The sequence below is a fragment of the Engystomops pustulosus genome, chromosome 5 (genome assembly GCF_040894005.1).
Source record: "Engystomops pustulosus chromosome 5, aEngPut4.maternal, whole genome shotgun sequence".
In the NCBI taxonomy this organism is placed as follows: Eukaryota; Metazoa; Chordata; class Amphibia; order Anura; family Leptodactylidae; genus Engystomops; species Engystomops pustulosus.
In genome coordinates, this window is record NC_092415.1 from 25,389,499 (window position 1) to 25,406,654 (window position 17,156).

The 17,156-nt window shown below is 41.4% G+C and overlaps 1 protein-coding gene across 45 annotated transcripts in view; it reads right to left on the bottom strand.

Moving 5' to 3' along the window:
- The window catches only part of RIMS2 (regulating synaptic membrane exocytosis 2), a 443,591-nt gene that overhangs the window by 309,314 nt on the left and 117,121 nt on the right, over positions 1-17,156 (bottom strand). For all 45 annotated transcript variants that reach the window (XM_072151364.1, XM_072151362.1, XM_072151350.1 and 42 more), the window contains one exon: positions 15,330-15,640. In XM_072151364.1, coding sequence (XP_072007465.1) covers positions 15,330-15,640 — 311 coding nt within the window. The remainder of the gene's footprint in view (positions 1-15,329; positions 15,641-17,156) is intronic.

Consider the following 17,156-nt stretch of genomic DNA (forward strand, 5'->3'; position numbering starts at 1 on the left):
AGACGGATAGATAGATAGATAGATAGATAGATAGATAGATAGATAGATAGATAGATAGATAGATAGATAGATAGATGATTGATAGATAGATAGATGATAGATAGATAGATAGATAGATAGATAGATGATAGATAGAAAGATAGATATGAGGTAGATAGATAATAGATAGATAGATAGATAGATAGATAGATAGATAGATAGATAGGAGATAGATATATAGATAGATAGACAGACAGGAGATAGATAGATAGATAGATAGATAGATAGATAGATAGATAGATACATAGATAGATACATAGATAGATAGAAGATAGATGATATGAGATAGATATGAGATAAATAGGAGATAGATAGATAGATAATAGATAGATTGATAGATGATAGATAGAAAGATAGATATGAGGTAGATAGATGATAGATAGATAGATAGATAGATGATAGATAGATAGATAGATAGATAGATAGATAGATAGACAGATAGATAGACAGATAGATATGAGGTAGATAGATAATAGATAGATAGATAGATAGATAGATAGATAGATAGATAGAGATAATAAATTAGATAGATAAATTGTGCCAAACGTAAAGTGATAATAGGCAGGAACTCATCACAGATGGTTGTAGCTTGTGATAATTCAGGCACAACAAGCAAGCAGGCGCAAGAATTAAGGCGCTACAACTACACTTAAGCACAGAACAGTGATACATCTAGCCCAATGTTTATTTAAACTAATTGGACCCGATTAGAAAAGGCACACACCTGTCTATATAGGACCTCCGAGATCACAGTGCATGTCAGAGCACATGTGAATTATGAGGTCTAAGGAACTGTCCAAGAAACTCAGAGACAGAATTGTGGCAAGGCACAGATCTGGCCAAGGTTACAAAATACTTTCTGCAGTACTCAAGGTTCCTAATAGTACAATGGCCTCCAAAATACTTGAATGAAAAAGTTTGGGATGACCACAACTCTTCCTCGACCTTGTTGTCCAGCCAAACTAAGCAAGAAGAGCCTTGGTAAGAGAGGTAAAGAAGATCCCCAAGATCACTGTGGCTGAGCTCCAGAGATGCAGTAGGGAGATACCCTGCAGCCTAGAGCTTTATGGCAGAGTGTGCCGACAGAAGCTTCTCCTGAGTGTAAGACAGAAAGCTGCATTGAATGTGAAAAACACATGAAGGACTCCTAGACTATGAGAAATAAGAATCTCTGGTCTGATGAAACTTTTTGTTGCCAATTCTAAGCGTTATGTGTGGTGAAAACCAGGCGCCGCTCATCACCTGCCGAATACAATCCCAGCAGAGACACATGGTGGTGGCAGCATCATGCTATGGGTTGGCCGACTTGTTGCAATTGACTGTCCACTACGGACAGGCCGACTGGTTGCAATTGAAGGAAAGATGAATGTGGCCAAGTATGAGATATCCTGGATGAAAACCTCTCCCAGAGGGCTCTGGACCTCAGACTGGGCCGAAGATTCACCTTCCAACAAGACAATGGGGAATATTTATCATATGCCGGCACTCGTGCAATTTTGCACCGGTATACATGAAAAAGGCCTCCACCTCTTGATGTTTCGGGCAGGCTGCCGTGCAGCGTTTATTGTACGCCAGGCTCTGTGAAAAGTCACCGGCAGCAGCAAGTGCCAGCTCCCAGCTGGCTGTGCCCTCGGTCCGATCGGCCGTGCCCCCCTTTACTCCACACTGGCGTGAAGGTGGCGGATTGGGGCAAATAATCGCAAGTGCTAGCAATAAGCGTACACCTAAAATATCAAAGCAGTGGCTTCAGAACATCTCTGTGACCATTCCTGACTGGCCCAGCCAGAGCCCGGACCTAAACCCAATTTAGCATCTCTGGAGAGCCAGGAAAATGTCCTCCACCATCGTTCACCATCCAACCTGAGGGAACTGGAGAGGATCTGCAATACCCAAATCCAGGTGTGAGAAGCTTATTGCATCTTCCCAAGAAGACTCATAGCTGCACCAGCTCCAAAGCTGCTTATACTGTACTCAATAAAGAGAAAGGGGCTGAATACTTATGGCCGTGTAATAATTCAGTTTTCCTTGTTCCAGGGGAGGGGCAGCTGTAGTCTCTGTCTCCTCATCCATTCCTTCTCTCCTCCACACCATCCCTGCCTGTCAATGCGCACTCCCTGGGGACTCACCACGTTCTGCTGGCAAGGAGCCAGGTAATGTGAAATAAACTTTTATAAACCACTGAAATGATTCAGAATGCTGACAAAGACATTTTTATCAGCATAACATAGACTATTGGAACCTGACACCAGCTAACAATCACATTCCTGGTGACAGGTTCATTTTAAGCAAATGTGGGGCAGATTTATCTTAGTACATAAAGAGAAAAAAATAGTTCAGCTCACCTCCTCTGTATGCCGGTAATCAAATAGATGTGTGGGGCCCAGCAGGAAAGTCACAAAAAAGGGCTATTATCCAGCATCCAGGCATAATTAATATAGATTAAAAAGAATAGATTTATCTTAGTTCATTGCGGTTTATTTGGTTGTATTTTAGTAACTTTTGGGGGCATTGGGGTATTTGCAAATTTTTTTGCTACCATTTCAGGAGCAGTGCGCTGGAATTTGCCGTGTAGAAGTAAATCTGTTTTGCGCCTAATTTGTTCTTGTATTTCTCCTGCTTCCAGATGTTTGCACCCCATTAAACATTGATTTGCGCTTGCAAGGGCGCAAATAATTGTGTAAAAACACTCCAGTCCCAACCATAGTATGAATTTTTTTTTAAATTTGGGTTGCTTCTCTTATATCTCAATATTGTGTTTTTCCTCTGTTATTCTCCCTACAAGTGTATAAATAAATTGACAACTGGGTGAAAGTGTCCCTACAGTGACCAATCAGCGCTTAGACACTTATTTGACAATGTAAATGGTTGACAGAGGAATAACAGAGGAATGTCATTACTCCAGAACTGTTACTGCACAGAGAATAATGAGCCGGATCAAAGCGAGTTATTAATTTCTTTTGGGGAAAAGAATTCTACTAATTATATTTCTCTTCTTGCTGTGCTGTTCTCGAGGCTGGGAACCTGTTCTGATCCGTGGAACAAGCCATGCTTCTGATGAACCTGACGAAGCAAGTGGTCCAAGTGCGAAACGCGTTGTTCCGTTATTTTACTTTGTTTTTTTATAATAATAAATTATTTTATAAAACGAATACCGGACCCATCAGTGCCATTTTAGCATTCCGAAAACACAACAACCCTATATGGGACATCGATACTTCTGTATCTGGCACTGACAGTCTGAAATCTCACTGTGGCTTGTTGTAAGAGGCCTTGGGCCAGTGTTCCTGGCCACAATGTAATGTTGCATAGTGTCCTCTACCATAAGATATATGTACTGTACATACGTATAGCGGGTTTATCATAGTCACGCCGCGGTATCTTGCTTGTTCATTTTCTCTGTGTCAGCTTTTTCAATGTAGCAGCATCTCATCTCCTCTTCTTGGTTTTGTCTTTTCAACATCAACAACTCAAGTGCTGCCAAGCAAAAATCCAAAAAACGCCGGCAGCTTCGAGGGGCCATTAAAGGGATTGCTGAAAATAATCAGTCTCTAGGGCTCATTTGCAAGCAATGAATTCAGTGCAAAACTGACACTGTATCTCAACAACCAATCGGCTCTAGTATTTTTCCAGTCTTCCTTTAGTCTCCATAGTCGGAAGAAATTAAAGTAGATTACAATGTTATTTAGCATTGGATTTACATCACTCCGGGTCAAGTGCCCTCTACTGGTATTGTATATAGGGTCCACAGAACCGGACCCGGCACATACTGATAAGAACAGTTTTAGTAATTGCTGGTAAAACCTTCTCGTCGGCCACAATTATCACACAACAAATTGAGGAAATGGGAATCCAGAATTTCACCTGAAAATATTTCTACAGTCCACGTTGGGTTCCTCTGGGGCTTCAGGTCAATTAAGGACAAGGCTAATGTGGTGATTGTGTTGCTGGTAATTAGCGCCGTTTATTTTGATACAATGTTGCTGAAGGAGCCGAGTACTTAACATTTTTGTTGTGTCATCGACTTTGTATACAATGTCGCTAATGAGAGCGGTGCGCTAAAAGTTACAAAGGAGCTTCCATCCGGCAGAGTCATATAAGTACATTTCTGTGGGTGTTTTTGATAAAACTTTTTACTTTCAAGAATGGAGTTTGATATACACACATCACACAGTTATAAAACTCAGCCTCCCTAACTGTATACTTATAGTATTGAAATTATAGATGGGTAGGGTAATCATAATGGGGCTCATTTACTTACCCGATCCATTGGCAATCCCGCGGCGCGTTCTCCGATGTTGATTCTGAGCTTGCCTGGATTCACTAAGGTCATGCGCCCAATATCCACTAGGTGTCGCTGTTGCGCCAAGGTCCGCCGGAGTTCACCATCCTCTTCCTGGTGCATGTAAGTGCGTGTCAAGCGACACATTTTGTTTAAAAAAACACAGTGGTTTTTCCGAATCCGTCGCAATGCGACACAATCCAATTGCGTGCACCAAAAACCCGGGGCAAAACATTGCAAATCGGTAATTTTCCGGGAAACCCGACGAAAATGAGCGATTCGAGCCCTTAGACATTGGGGCTCATTTACTGTGATGCTTGCTGAGGCTTCATGGGATTGATAGCAAAGCAGAGTGGAAGAGAAAGCAGAAAAAATAGCTACAATATTTTTGCAGAGAGAGGGGCTGCAATTCAGAGATTAAGTGTGTAATGTATATACAGAGTTTCGGGCCTGGGACGGGAAACTGGTAGCCACTCACCGTGGCTGTGATAATCTTCTTATATTTGTTCTCCATGGCCTCCTTCCTTCTATCATCAACTTTTAAAATTTTGCTAAGAAGCCAAAAGTATTTTGGGTGGTATTACCAGAGCCCCTCCCTCTTGTGGTTTCACACGCTGTTACTCTGTGCAGTTGCATTCCCCTCCTCCATCTGTGTGGGAAGTGCTGAGTGAGCAGAGGGAGGTGAGGCAGTGTAACAGCCTATGAAGCTACAGCATGAAGGGGCTCTGTTTCAGCCCTTTTGGCTTATTTGCATAATTTTAAAAATTGATTTTAGAAGGACGGAGGCCATGGATAACATATATAAAAAGATTACCACAATCACGGTGCCTGAATCTATGAATATTATAAGTGTCCTTGGTTTATCATGATGAATTTTAATGGTAGATTTCCTTTAAAAACTCTGGCTACCAATTCCTAGGAAAAAGGACTGCCATGATCCGTAAAGTTGAAATAAGGACACGTTCAGCAGCAGCAAAAAAAAATAAAAAATCCTAGTGGCCAACATTAGTACATTTACGCAAACCACAAATTTATCTTCAGCAATATAGCATCTCTATCTCGGTGCATGTTTATAGGATATTCGGAAGTGTTTTTGCGGTTCTATACGTGGTCTCTGGCTTTCCCTGGCATCCCGCGTCCGCTATCAGTAAATCAATGTGTACACATTTAATGGTCTATGTGGAGGACGCTTGTCCGAGCCCTATGGGTGCAGATTTATTACAAAGTGGGTTCATTAACTCAATGAAGGCATCAGTGGCGTCCACGTAATATCCTAATGGCCGCGGCCGAGTCAAAGCGCAATACTTTAACATACTACACAGTGTTAGAAATCTAATCATCCTTAGAAGATTAGGAGTTTAATCTTCCTCATAAGACTTTAATATGTCTCCCATTCCAGCCGCAGTCTTATTCCTTATTGCTGCAATTTCAATATTTAAGAAGCTGAAGGATGACCGGGCCATTTCCCTCCCAAATCCTTCTCTTTTATCCGGAAGGCACTGACAAGAGCAGAGACAGATTTACCTATAGGCACACTAGGCCTCTGCCTACGGGCAAGCTCAAGGAAAAGGGCACTTGGGAAAGGGAACTGCTGCATATGAATATTATGTAAAATATATGTCTTTTTATGCACATTTGGTATTTACAGGGATGTGTTTAGGAGAGGTGGATGCCCCTAGCATATATATACAGGCAAAAATTACAGATAAACTTTTTATATAGTAAATACTAAACTACTTGCATTGCCCATGTAAAAAATAAGGCTACATTCACATCTCGTTTATGAGATGAGCTCAGGATATACACATGGAAAGCTCCCGACGTAAGCGCAGAGCGTATAAATAGACCTATACTGGCAGGTGGTGGTGTCCTCTTACCCTCTTACATCATATACTGTGAAAAACATAAGATGGAAAGACGCAGCAATGGCTTTCCATCATGCTTCATCCTGCTGAGCGACATATACTCTCAGAGGAGGCCATGGGAGCCTAAAAGGGACGGATGCAAAGTATTGCATCCTACCCTGGCCTCCACTGAGCATTCCCTGTTCAATGTCTCCAGTGATGTTACTGTTAATATCAGGATATTGACATCACCAAACATCAGCCGCAGCCAATCACTGGCTTCTGCTGTTGTTCGCTCCTCCTCCCGTTTTCAGGGGGGGGGTGAGGAGGAATAGGATTACGTATCCCACTGTATGGGCAGAACTGGGATAAGTCGTGTCCCTCTGTTGTAAGGACATATATCAGGAATCCTGTGAATGAAACCCAAAACTTATTGGGGGTCATTTATTTTAGTTTCTTTTCATTGTTTTCTGTTTTTTTTTTTTATTGTTTTATTTGGGCCTAATTCATGTTAATGGGGCTTATTTACTAAGGGTCACGCTGATCACTTTCGTCGGATTTTCAGATTTGTGCGGCTTTGACAGGTAAGAAACAGAGGTTTGCGCCGGGAATGTGGCGCACGTGGTCTGATTGTGGCGCAGCCATGCCGGCTTTCATGCAACAGAAATTGGGCAGTGTGCCGTCATACGATCCGACTGATTTGGACTGAGCGAAGGATTTAACTTTTAAATTGTGTCGCAAGACCAAGCACTTACATGCACCGGGAAGAAGAAGGTGAACTCCGGGGACCTGAGCGGGTAAGTGACACATGCAGGATATCGGGTGCACGATCTCAGTGAATCGTGACACAGTGCATTATTGTCGGACAATGCACTTTAGGTGAACTCAGTAGGACGGGAAAGTAAATGAGCCCCAATCTTTCAATTCACTTTTCAGTTCCTGGCTTTCATTTGGCACAACTTGCGCCTTATGCCTCCTTCCCTGAAACAATCCTGCTGATGTCAAAGTTTTACAGGCATAGTTTTCGTCTTTTTTGGCCATTTGTCCTGCTGAGGGAGCCAACAACTTCTCTAATTCTTTTTTACAGCATATGGAATAGGCACACAAAGGCACACTGCGGAAATCGGTACCATTGTCTTTTGCTCAAGAGACGGGACCCTACCCAAACTGATACTTCTCAAACCCGAGACCCATGTGGAAGTCCAGTCTGTGCAGAAAACCGGTGGAGCCTATAGTAGAAAACTCCCCCAGTTCTGATCTGGTCTACAGGTCATAACTGGTGGAGTTTGTGTCCATATTCACTAGGAGGCTTGAACTTTAAGAATGGCTCCAGTCTTAAAAGACATCTACCACCAGGTTGAAGTATTGTACACCAAGCACACTGACATACTGGTGCTTGCCCCCTCTTGCAGGATCTGCTTTTTTTAAGCTTCCTATGCCCTTGTTTTTAATTTAAAAACAAGCCTTTAAAAATATGCAAATGAACCCGAAGGGCTCCAGGTTCCATTAACATCTATAGAGCCCCACAGACAAATTTGCATAATTTTAAAAGCCTTTTTTTTGTAAAAATCAAGGCTCTAGAAGCTAAAAAAAATGATCCTGCCAGAGGGGACACACGCCATTGTGTAAGCGCGTTTGGTTTATAATCCTTGATTCTGGTGGTAGATGTCCTTCTTTAGGATTGTGATTTTATGAGGAAGAAGACATGGCATGGGAGCTGAATTTTCCTTTTAGGGGCATTTTCACATATATCCATTGCTATTATTTATTTAAATTTTTGGCATCATTTTTACCGATTTTAAAGAATTAAAAAAATTGATTGTGTACTCAAGTTGTGGTCACCAAAGTAGGAAGCTGGTCGTCGCTAGGCAACCTGACTCATGCAGATGCAGTAAAGCACTGCTGTAAAAGTAGAAAGTTTCTGCCAAGATATGTTATATTAAGAAGGCAGCAGAGCTATTGGAGCAGTGTCGGACTGGCCCACCAGTGTACCAGAGGATCCTCCGGTGGGCCCCAATTCAACCCAATACTGAACCCCAGAGGTCCATCAGAAAACACAACAATTTGGAGGCTGCTGGAGTATATTTCCTGGGGAATAATGAAGAGTGGGCCCCCAAATTTATTTTCTCTGGTGGGCCTAAGGAAACCCAGTCTGACACTGTATTGGAGTGTAGTCTGATGAAGCAGAGGGTCTGATTAACACTAAGGAGGCCTTCTTAAGAGAAATCTCTGTTTGGCGCATGTTTGGCTCATAAATCCTTTAAGTTAATTGTCTTACACATATCTGTGAGTTGAGCCACATGTCTAAACCTGAGGACGGGCTAATCTCACACAGAGACCCAATAATCATTTTACACGACCCTCACGGATCGGATGTGGGATCCACAGTGCATAATAAAAGACATCAAAGTGGTAGGTGAGAAAATCCCTTTAAGGCTTTCTCAGTTTTGTTCACGTCTCCCGCTAGGAGCAGTATTATTATGAAGTGTCTGTGACGGACATTACAGCTTTGTACTTTGGGCCTATAGGGCGTTGGGCCTATAGGAGATTTGTATTAAAATGTCCACGGGAACCTGTTATCAGATGCAAATGTAAGATTCTGATGACAGATTCCCTTTGAAGAAGAAAGGTATTTTTATGACATGATAGACAGACAGGGTGAGATATATCAAAAGTCTGAGATAAAACTGTTCTTGTTGTCCATGGAAACCAATCAGAGCTCAGCTTTAATTTTCTAAACAGCTGTGGGAAAATGAAAGCTGAGCTCTGATTGGCTGCTATGAGCAACTGGAACAGTTCTGCTCTCGGACACTTCTGATAAATCTCCCCCATAGAGTCTACATCCTGAAAAAGCAGTCCAGTTTTGGGCATAAAATCATATATATATTTAAGAGAGCTGGAGAAAGTTTAATGGTAGCAAACCAAATTATTACGGTATTTGATCATGGAAGATAACTAAGGAGAAGGGGAATCAAATATCTTTATATAAATTTGTGAATGGATCTTATAACAAACAAAGTGATACATTTTCTTTTTATTGACCCAACAGAGAATGTGGGACGACTTCTTATAATTAAAGGAAGTGAAATTTTGTCAAAAAGTTCCTGAGCTATAATTTACTGATGAAATCATGGAATATACCTCCACAGGTTTTGAGTTGGTGGAAAGTATGGATAGATACTATATATACAGAGTTAAGGGGGTTTACCACTATTTTACATAAATTGTTTTTACTGCCTTGTGGATAATCCCTGATTGTCAAGTGATTCAGCAGTCCTGCTACTTACTTCTGTGCTCTGTGCAGACTCTCCAAGCTTCTTTTTTACATGTTTGAGCACTGATAAATAGTAGTGATGTGTCATTCACAAACTCTTTAACATGAAAAAAGTCTTATTGAGGTTTTTTGGGGCTTATTATTGCTAGAAAGTCTTACAGGACTATTTCCACCTCTTCATTAATCTGGCATAAGCATAGAATTACTGCTAGTGCAGCACTGCGCAAAGCCAGATTCACGACTTGGGACTTTTACAAAATGTCCCATAAAAAGTCTCACAGTTACTCCAATGACCTGCTTGTGCATGTTTTGGGACTTTTTATGCATTTTGAGACTTTTTTGGGACTTTTTGAAAAATAAAAAAAATCACAGACAGAATGTAGACCGTAAGAACATTTATCAAGAGGCCAAAGCCACTATAATGAATCTGATAGACATAGAACTGTCCCAAGCTAATGATAAATAACCCCCAAAATGTGACTTGATGGACTCACAGGGGGTAATTTCCATTAGACCAGCTCCGTACAACAGTTCTATGTTGGTTTTTGGAGCTCATTAAAGTGACTTTTGTCGGCTGGCAGTGTCTTATGCCTTGTCGGTTGTGACAGTCGCATGAAAAGTCACAAAAAAAACATCGAAAGTTGCAGAAAATAGACCAGGGTGGGACTGATGGCAATTTGCGGCAAAACCCGTGCCTAAACGGAAAGTCGCAAATTCATTAATTCCATCCTACAGTGAAAGGCAGGATATGTAATGAAGGAATTTTGCACAATCAGGGTCAAAGTGACTTTGCACTGTCCTGTGTTCATTTTGGGCATTTGAAAGTCGCATTTCCATTTGTACCACAGCTGCGCCAAAACAACGCCAAACATAGACAAAAAACAGACTATATAATTAGGAAACACAGGTCGGATTCTGTGAATGGAGAGAGATTGTGGCTCCTAATGACAGGTGGCTCCTGGTCCTCCTTGCTGCTCGTCTTTATAAAAGTTCCATTCAAACGTTAGCGTGTCCTCCTTCTTCATAAGCGCCATACGTTTTCCCACCCCGGTGCTTAATCAATCCCACAGTAAGACGCACTATAATGAAACTTTGGGTTTTATGGCCGTGTTATTAATTAATGACAGTGACCTTTCTGTGAGGTGTGGATTAGCTGACATACAATTACTAAATGCAGTCAATGGCTGGGTGACATTTACACTTGTTACTGATACACGTGTGCTGCAGAGCCACCGAGGAGCCGAAAAATATCACCTGCTGCAGGAATGAAGATGGGGGCGAGAGGAAAGATTAGAAACATGGACTTTAAAAACATGTAGACAAGTGGTAAGAGCAATATGTACGATGAAGCCTTTATCAGCAGCACTGAAATGATATACCTACTAATGTAAAAGGCTTTAGGGAAGTCCATTCCGATAAACCGGTTCAGCAGCAGCTTCCGGTTCTGTTGGGTTTGAAGTGATAACATCATGTACATTGTGCACGTGTCCAATTAGTTATTTGAAGTTAAGGCATAACCTGTCGGTCATTGTGGGGGACTTTCTGCTCAGACCCCACCTGATCACAAGAACTGGGGTCCCTGCTGCACTTAAAGGAAACCTACCATCAGGAATCTGCTTACTAAGATAGATCCGGTGGTAGGTTCCTCCTACATACGTACCTGTCAGTGTACATTTACCTTAACCCATCCCCCTTCCAAAGCACTGGGATGAATGACAGTATTGCCAAGCTGCCATTATGCATCCAAAGATTTGGATTCTCTTTGGTGCCTGAAAAATGGCAGCGTGGTACCAAATCCACAAACCAACGAATATATTTGCTTTCTATATGTCTGTTTTTGCCAACCTCGGGCTGTGCCATAGAGAATGGAATGAATGGGTATGTTTTAACCCTTAGACCAGATACTACATTCATTTAAGGCCACAGAGGACCCTGATCTTAGACCCATACCAACCAGCAGGATAATTTACTGACTAACCAAAATCCAAGTTACAAAGTAAAGAAAATGAGAGGGACTGTGCCATTATAGACAGTTATGCACCATAAGGCAATAAGTGTCTCATCACGTCTGACCACAAGGACCTCCAGAGGAGCCAAATGTTCCCTATTAAAAGTTCCCTTTGATTGCCACATGGTTGTATCTCTGCTCTATTCAATGGGTCACCTGGCAGGTCAACCTACCAGTATGTTTTAGAGTGTGGGAGGAAACCCACGCTAACACAGAGAGAACATACAAACTCTTTGCAGATGTTGACCTGCATGGGACTTGAACCCAGGACCCCAGCGCTGCAAGGCTGTAGTGATAACCACTGAGCCACTGTGCTTTTTACACATAGCACCTATAACAATAACTAATGTAGAGATATACCTGGTGTTATCTAATGCGCACGGAGTGGTCCATTCATTTACCTAAGATTATGGATTAAGGTGCATAGAAAACGATGCAGAAAGCGACTCTCCGGGGCGGAAATAGTAGCGTGCGCTTCTGTATTATAGCGAGACGAGTCTCTGGTACATCTCAGCATTGTCATGTGGAGGAGGAAAGAAACATGTGAAAATGTCATTATGCGAAAAGAAGACAAACAGACCGTCGCCATCAGCAGAAACCATTAAAATAATATGGCGGAAAATTCTATTCAGCAGCAAGTGTTGTGCAAAAAATCCAGTCGGGCTGCATTGTGCGGCCGCTCGTTGTGAGGATGCATAATTAAAGAGGAGCGACGAGCTTTGTGTTTCCTCCCCGAATCACATCAGCGTTATTCTACAGATGTTTTATCATTAATTTTTCTCTGCCGCTACAGTCTGGAGTAGGAAATTTAGAAAAGTGCACAGGCTGTATAATAATGAGGTATTGTCCTATCAATATACAGGATAGCAGTAGACGATTATCATAAGGGCAGGCTGGGCGGCCAACCGGGGCCCAAATCTTCTAGAGGACCAATGGCCAACTCAACTACCCTCCGAGTTGGAAACTGTCCTGTAGTGATAATAAAGAGAAGGACTTCAAGACCTGAATTCATTGTAGATCTGTGTCGGCTACACAATAAACATATAGGAGCCCTTTCAGGACCTTTTGAGCTCCTCATTAGGTCCTAAACTGCACAACTGAAAGCCGACAGAAGCTTGGCTCTGGTACATTATGTAGACAGTTAATGTCCAACTATTACAAATAATTACACTTGTAGTGGACCCACAATACTCATACAGCCCAAGGTCCATGTCAGACTTACAATACTATACAATAATACTTTATTTATCCCTGGGGAAATTGCTTTGGGCTGGAAGGTCCTCTTGTTATACAGAGGAACATTGTACCATCTCCTCCATCTTTTCTGACGTAGTTGAATTTTTTACTTTAGGCCTCACCATTTTTTTGACTTCTTGTTACCAGTTTTGGCACTCAATATACTAATAGTCCACTTTTCTGTCAAGTCATGGACTAACTAAAAAACTTGGAGGTGATGGAAGGTCCTTTTTAAAAGAAGTGGCACTATAATCTCACTATCTGTATTGTATGCTCTAAATTTAAGAGAGTCCTAATCTCACACAGTCTACCATCATGTAAAAGAAGTGGCCGAATATTTGTGCCAGTGAAGGAGACCTCCTGTTACTACCTTGGAAGCTTCTGGGTGGGAGTTTCCATGAGTAAGGTAGTGGGCCGTGTGGACTTAAGTCCGTTGGATCTGACGTCTGAGAATGATGGTGAGACACTCAAAGGAAGGAGTCCGCCTGCTAGACATCCCCATGGGAGGGAGAGTCTCGGTTACAGCAATCTGATCAAGCTTCAAATGAAAGAGGTAAAATTTGGAGCAAGCTAATACAAGCCATTCTCCACTTCCTGCTTTCCAAGTAGCTTCATACCATCAGCACGATGTTATATTCACTTGCACAACAATGGGTGCAACTAGAATCTTAACTTTTTGAACCATGTTATGAATAGAGATTGGAGCGTAAGATAGGTCATCCATATCAGGTGATAAATTGTTCTCATACTATAAGATAGATGGAACCTTCTACATTGAAATGAATGGGATCCGTGGCTGAAATACTCGGACACGGCCACCACACAGTGGACGGAGCCTTCTGCTTCCAGCACCAGAGATGGTCAAGAACAACTTCCCAACAATGCAGAAAGTTCCATCAATAATGAAGATGATGTCAATATTCATAAGACTCATGGCAAGATAGAATAGTTTTCAGAATATTCTATGAAAATGAAACTGTATAAATTAGTATATTGTATCTTTTATATTCGCCATGAGTGATGGATAACAAGGCACTGGCAGGTGACGGGACACGTCTACTGTACTCCTCATATGTAGCAGTAAGCTAAAATCCAGCATTAGATCCCAGAGTCATTATAAAACAGGTTTACACAGCAACATATATATTGACATTTCCTGCTGCCGACTCCACACATTAATAAGCTATCGAGCACATACTGGTGTCCAAATGTCAAATGATTAGCTGAATGTTCTAGGAATGGATCTTTACCTAATGCAATGAATGGTAGAAATACCTATAAAAATTTAAAGGTAAGTGTCAATCAGGATGGAGGATAATGAAGTCTCTGATCAGCAGCTGCAATTAAAAATCTAAATACCTGGAAATATTGTACACATTGACGGAGAATTATCAAAAGTGTTGAAATGTGAAAAGTGCCAAATTAGACCAGGCAGCCTTATACTGATCCAGATTTATCACTGTGCCTGATGCTGCATGATAAATCTGGTGAAGTTTCATACAGTTTAGTCGCACTTTACATGATCTATCAATTGGCTCAGTTAAGAAAACAGGGTCAAAATTTGGGCGCATTTGTATAATTCTTGGTGCACTGGCTTTCCCCCACAAAGCCACACCATACTTTCCGAAACTTTCAGAATTTTCGGTGCACATTATGACAAAATTGTACAGAAATTTTGATTGTTCTGTGTTCTGATGTTGTGGGACATCCTCTTTAAAGTAAAAGGAACTTTATCACAATATCAGGTACAAATAGTGGCAGATTTTAGCAGAAGGGAAAAAAGGAAAGGAAGATAGGGAGGAAGCAAAGAAGGAAGGGAGGGAAGGAAGGAAGGAAAGCAGGGAAGCAGGAAGGGAAGAAAAAAGGAAAGAAGGAAGAAAGGTGTAACATAGGGGAGGATGGAAGGCAAGTAGGGAAGAAGATAAGGTAGGAAAGAAGTAACAAAAGAAAGAAGGAAGTAAAGGAAGGAAGCAAGGAAGGAAAAACAAAGTAAAAGAATGAGAAAAAGAAAGAAAGAAAGAAAGAAAGAAAGAAAGAAAGAAAGAAAGAAGAAATATGGGTAAAATAAGACATGGTAAAAAAGAAAGAGAAATAAAGAATAGTGTGTGAAAAGACAGAATTGATAAAGACCAAAGAAAGGAAGGAAAAGTGGGAACAAGGTGTGAGAAAGGCAAAAAAGATAAGGGAAAGGAAGCTTAAACGGAGGGAGGATTGAGAAGGGAACGGAAGGTGTGAGGGAAGTACAGAGGGAAGAATAAAGAAAGAGCAAAGTGTGAGGTAGAACAGAAGGAATTGGAGAAAACAGAAGGTGAAAAGGAGGGGAGGGAGATATGAAGTAAGAAAGATGGGTGAGGAGGGAAGATAAGTGAAGGAGAAAAAAGAGAAGGGTGAAAGGTTTTAGGGTGCAGCAGTTTTGCCTTGTGGGAGATTTCATGAGCATAAAAACCTGATATTAGGTATCGGAGATATGAGTAGTAATTCAGTGCGTTATACAATCCATCGTAGAGAAATTATAATTTGTTGTAAGTTGCAATTCGGTCATTTATATGTATCAATTACTTTCTATAGAAGATATCAAAATCACCCAGCTTTTCTTATTCCCCTCATGTAAGAGCAGGTAGAATGTGATAGGAGTAGAGTCCTCGTTACCTGTCGGATGGCAGATCTCCTGCAGATGAGTGCTTCACTCCGGATCCATTTTTAATGGAGTCCTGCCTTACGATTCCTTGTGATCGGCTCTTTTCTGAGGCTGGTGTAATTAAGTCCCCTGAGGGTCCCTGGTACTGGGATTGCTCTTGTAGTTTAGCCTTTTTCTCCTGAGGTGCTTCTTCGTTCTGGAGCCCTGCTTGAGCCTCTTCACCCGCCTTCTGTGCTGTATTTGACCCGCTGTTGTAGAACCAGGCTCCTGACTTTGTGAGGATTTCTTGTTGTTTTCGGCACAAATTACATACCCACATTACCTGTAGAGCGGAAAATAAGCACAGACCTTTGTGTTAGTGGAGGTTTTGAACTATTTCCTATACTGTCAATCCAATATAAGTTGATGGAAATGATATGGAAAAATTTGCATTATGCAACATGCAAGGACCCTTTCTCACGTGATGCTCCAATACCCAAAAACAAACTCAAAAACAAAGCCATTTACCCATATATGACCCGAGTTCTGCTCTGGATCGAGTTTCTACAAGTCTCATATCCCTCATAGCCACTTACTTCAATCAGTTTTGAGGCTGCTGTAATCACAGGACCTTAGAAAATCATTAGACCCTTTGTTCATTTTTTTTTTTAATTATCAAAAATACTATACAATGACATAAAAACTTTGGATTTTCTGTTGCTATAAAGCCATATGAGAAAATGAACAAACAAGAGATAAGTCAATCTATTTGTCAATTACAGGCAGTCCCCCACTTAAGAACATCCGACTTACATACGACTCCTAGTTATAAACGGACCACTGGATATTGGTAAGTTACTGTACTTTAGTCCTAGACTGCAATAATCAGCTGTAACAGTTATCACAGGTGTCTGTAATGAAGCTTTATTGTTATTCCTGATTCTTATGACAATCCAACATTTTTAAAATCCAATTGTCACAGAGACCAAAAAAGTTCTGGCTGGGATTACAATGATAAAGTATACAGTTCCGACTTGCATACAAATTCAACTTTAGAACAAACCTACAGACCCTATCTTGTATGTAACCCGGGGACTGCCTTTCTGTATTTTCAGCCACCAAATCCTATCCAATCATCTTCTGATTCACTTCTGATAATAATGGAAGTCTAACAGATCCCTTAAAGGAAACCTACCACTTGAAGTGGCAGGTTTCTGATGGAAATACCGGGCACCAGCTCAGGGTGAGCTGGTGCCGGAGCTTATTTTCGTTAGTGTTTTAAACCGCGGTACCGCGGTTTAAAACACTTTTTAAACTGTATAGCCGGCGCAGGCAGGTACGCGCTCGGTGCTTACCGTGCACGCGGCTCTCATTCACTTCCTATGTAGCCGCGCGCACGGTAAGCGCCGAGCGCGTACCTGCCTGCGCCGGCTTTAAAGTTTAAAAAGTGTTTTAAACCGCGATACCGCGGTTTAAAACACTAACGAAAATAAGCTCCGGCACCAGCTCACCCTGATCTGGTGCCCGGTATTTCCATCAGAAACCTGCCACTACAAGTGGTAGGTTTCCTTTAACATTGATTTCAAAGGACCTTTGATGGTTTCCGTTGTAGTCTGTGTGAGCCACCTCCATTAGGCTTCCATAATTATCATTTTAGCAGAAACTAAAATTTTCAAAAATTATAAGAAATTTACAAAACATGAAAGGAGGACTGCAGGGGGTTATATACCAATTTCCGGGACGACTAAAGCAATGTCCATTAAAACCGAATATTAGACCAAAATCAAATCTTATGGAAAATTTGTCAAAAAGAGAATGTTGGATAATTCACTCATCTCTACTAAGAATGAACGTTCACT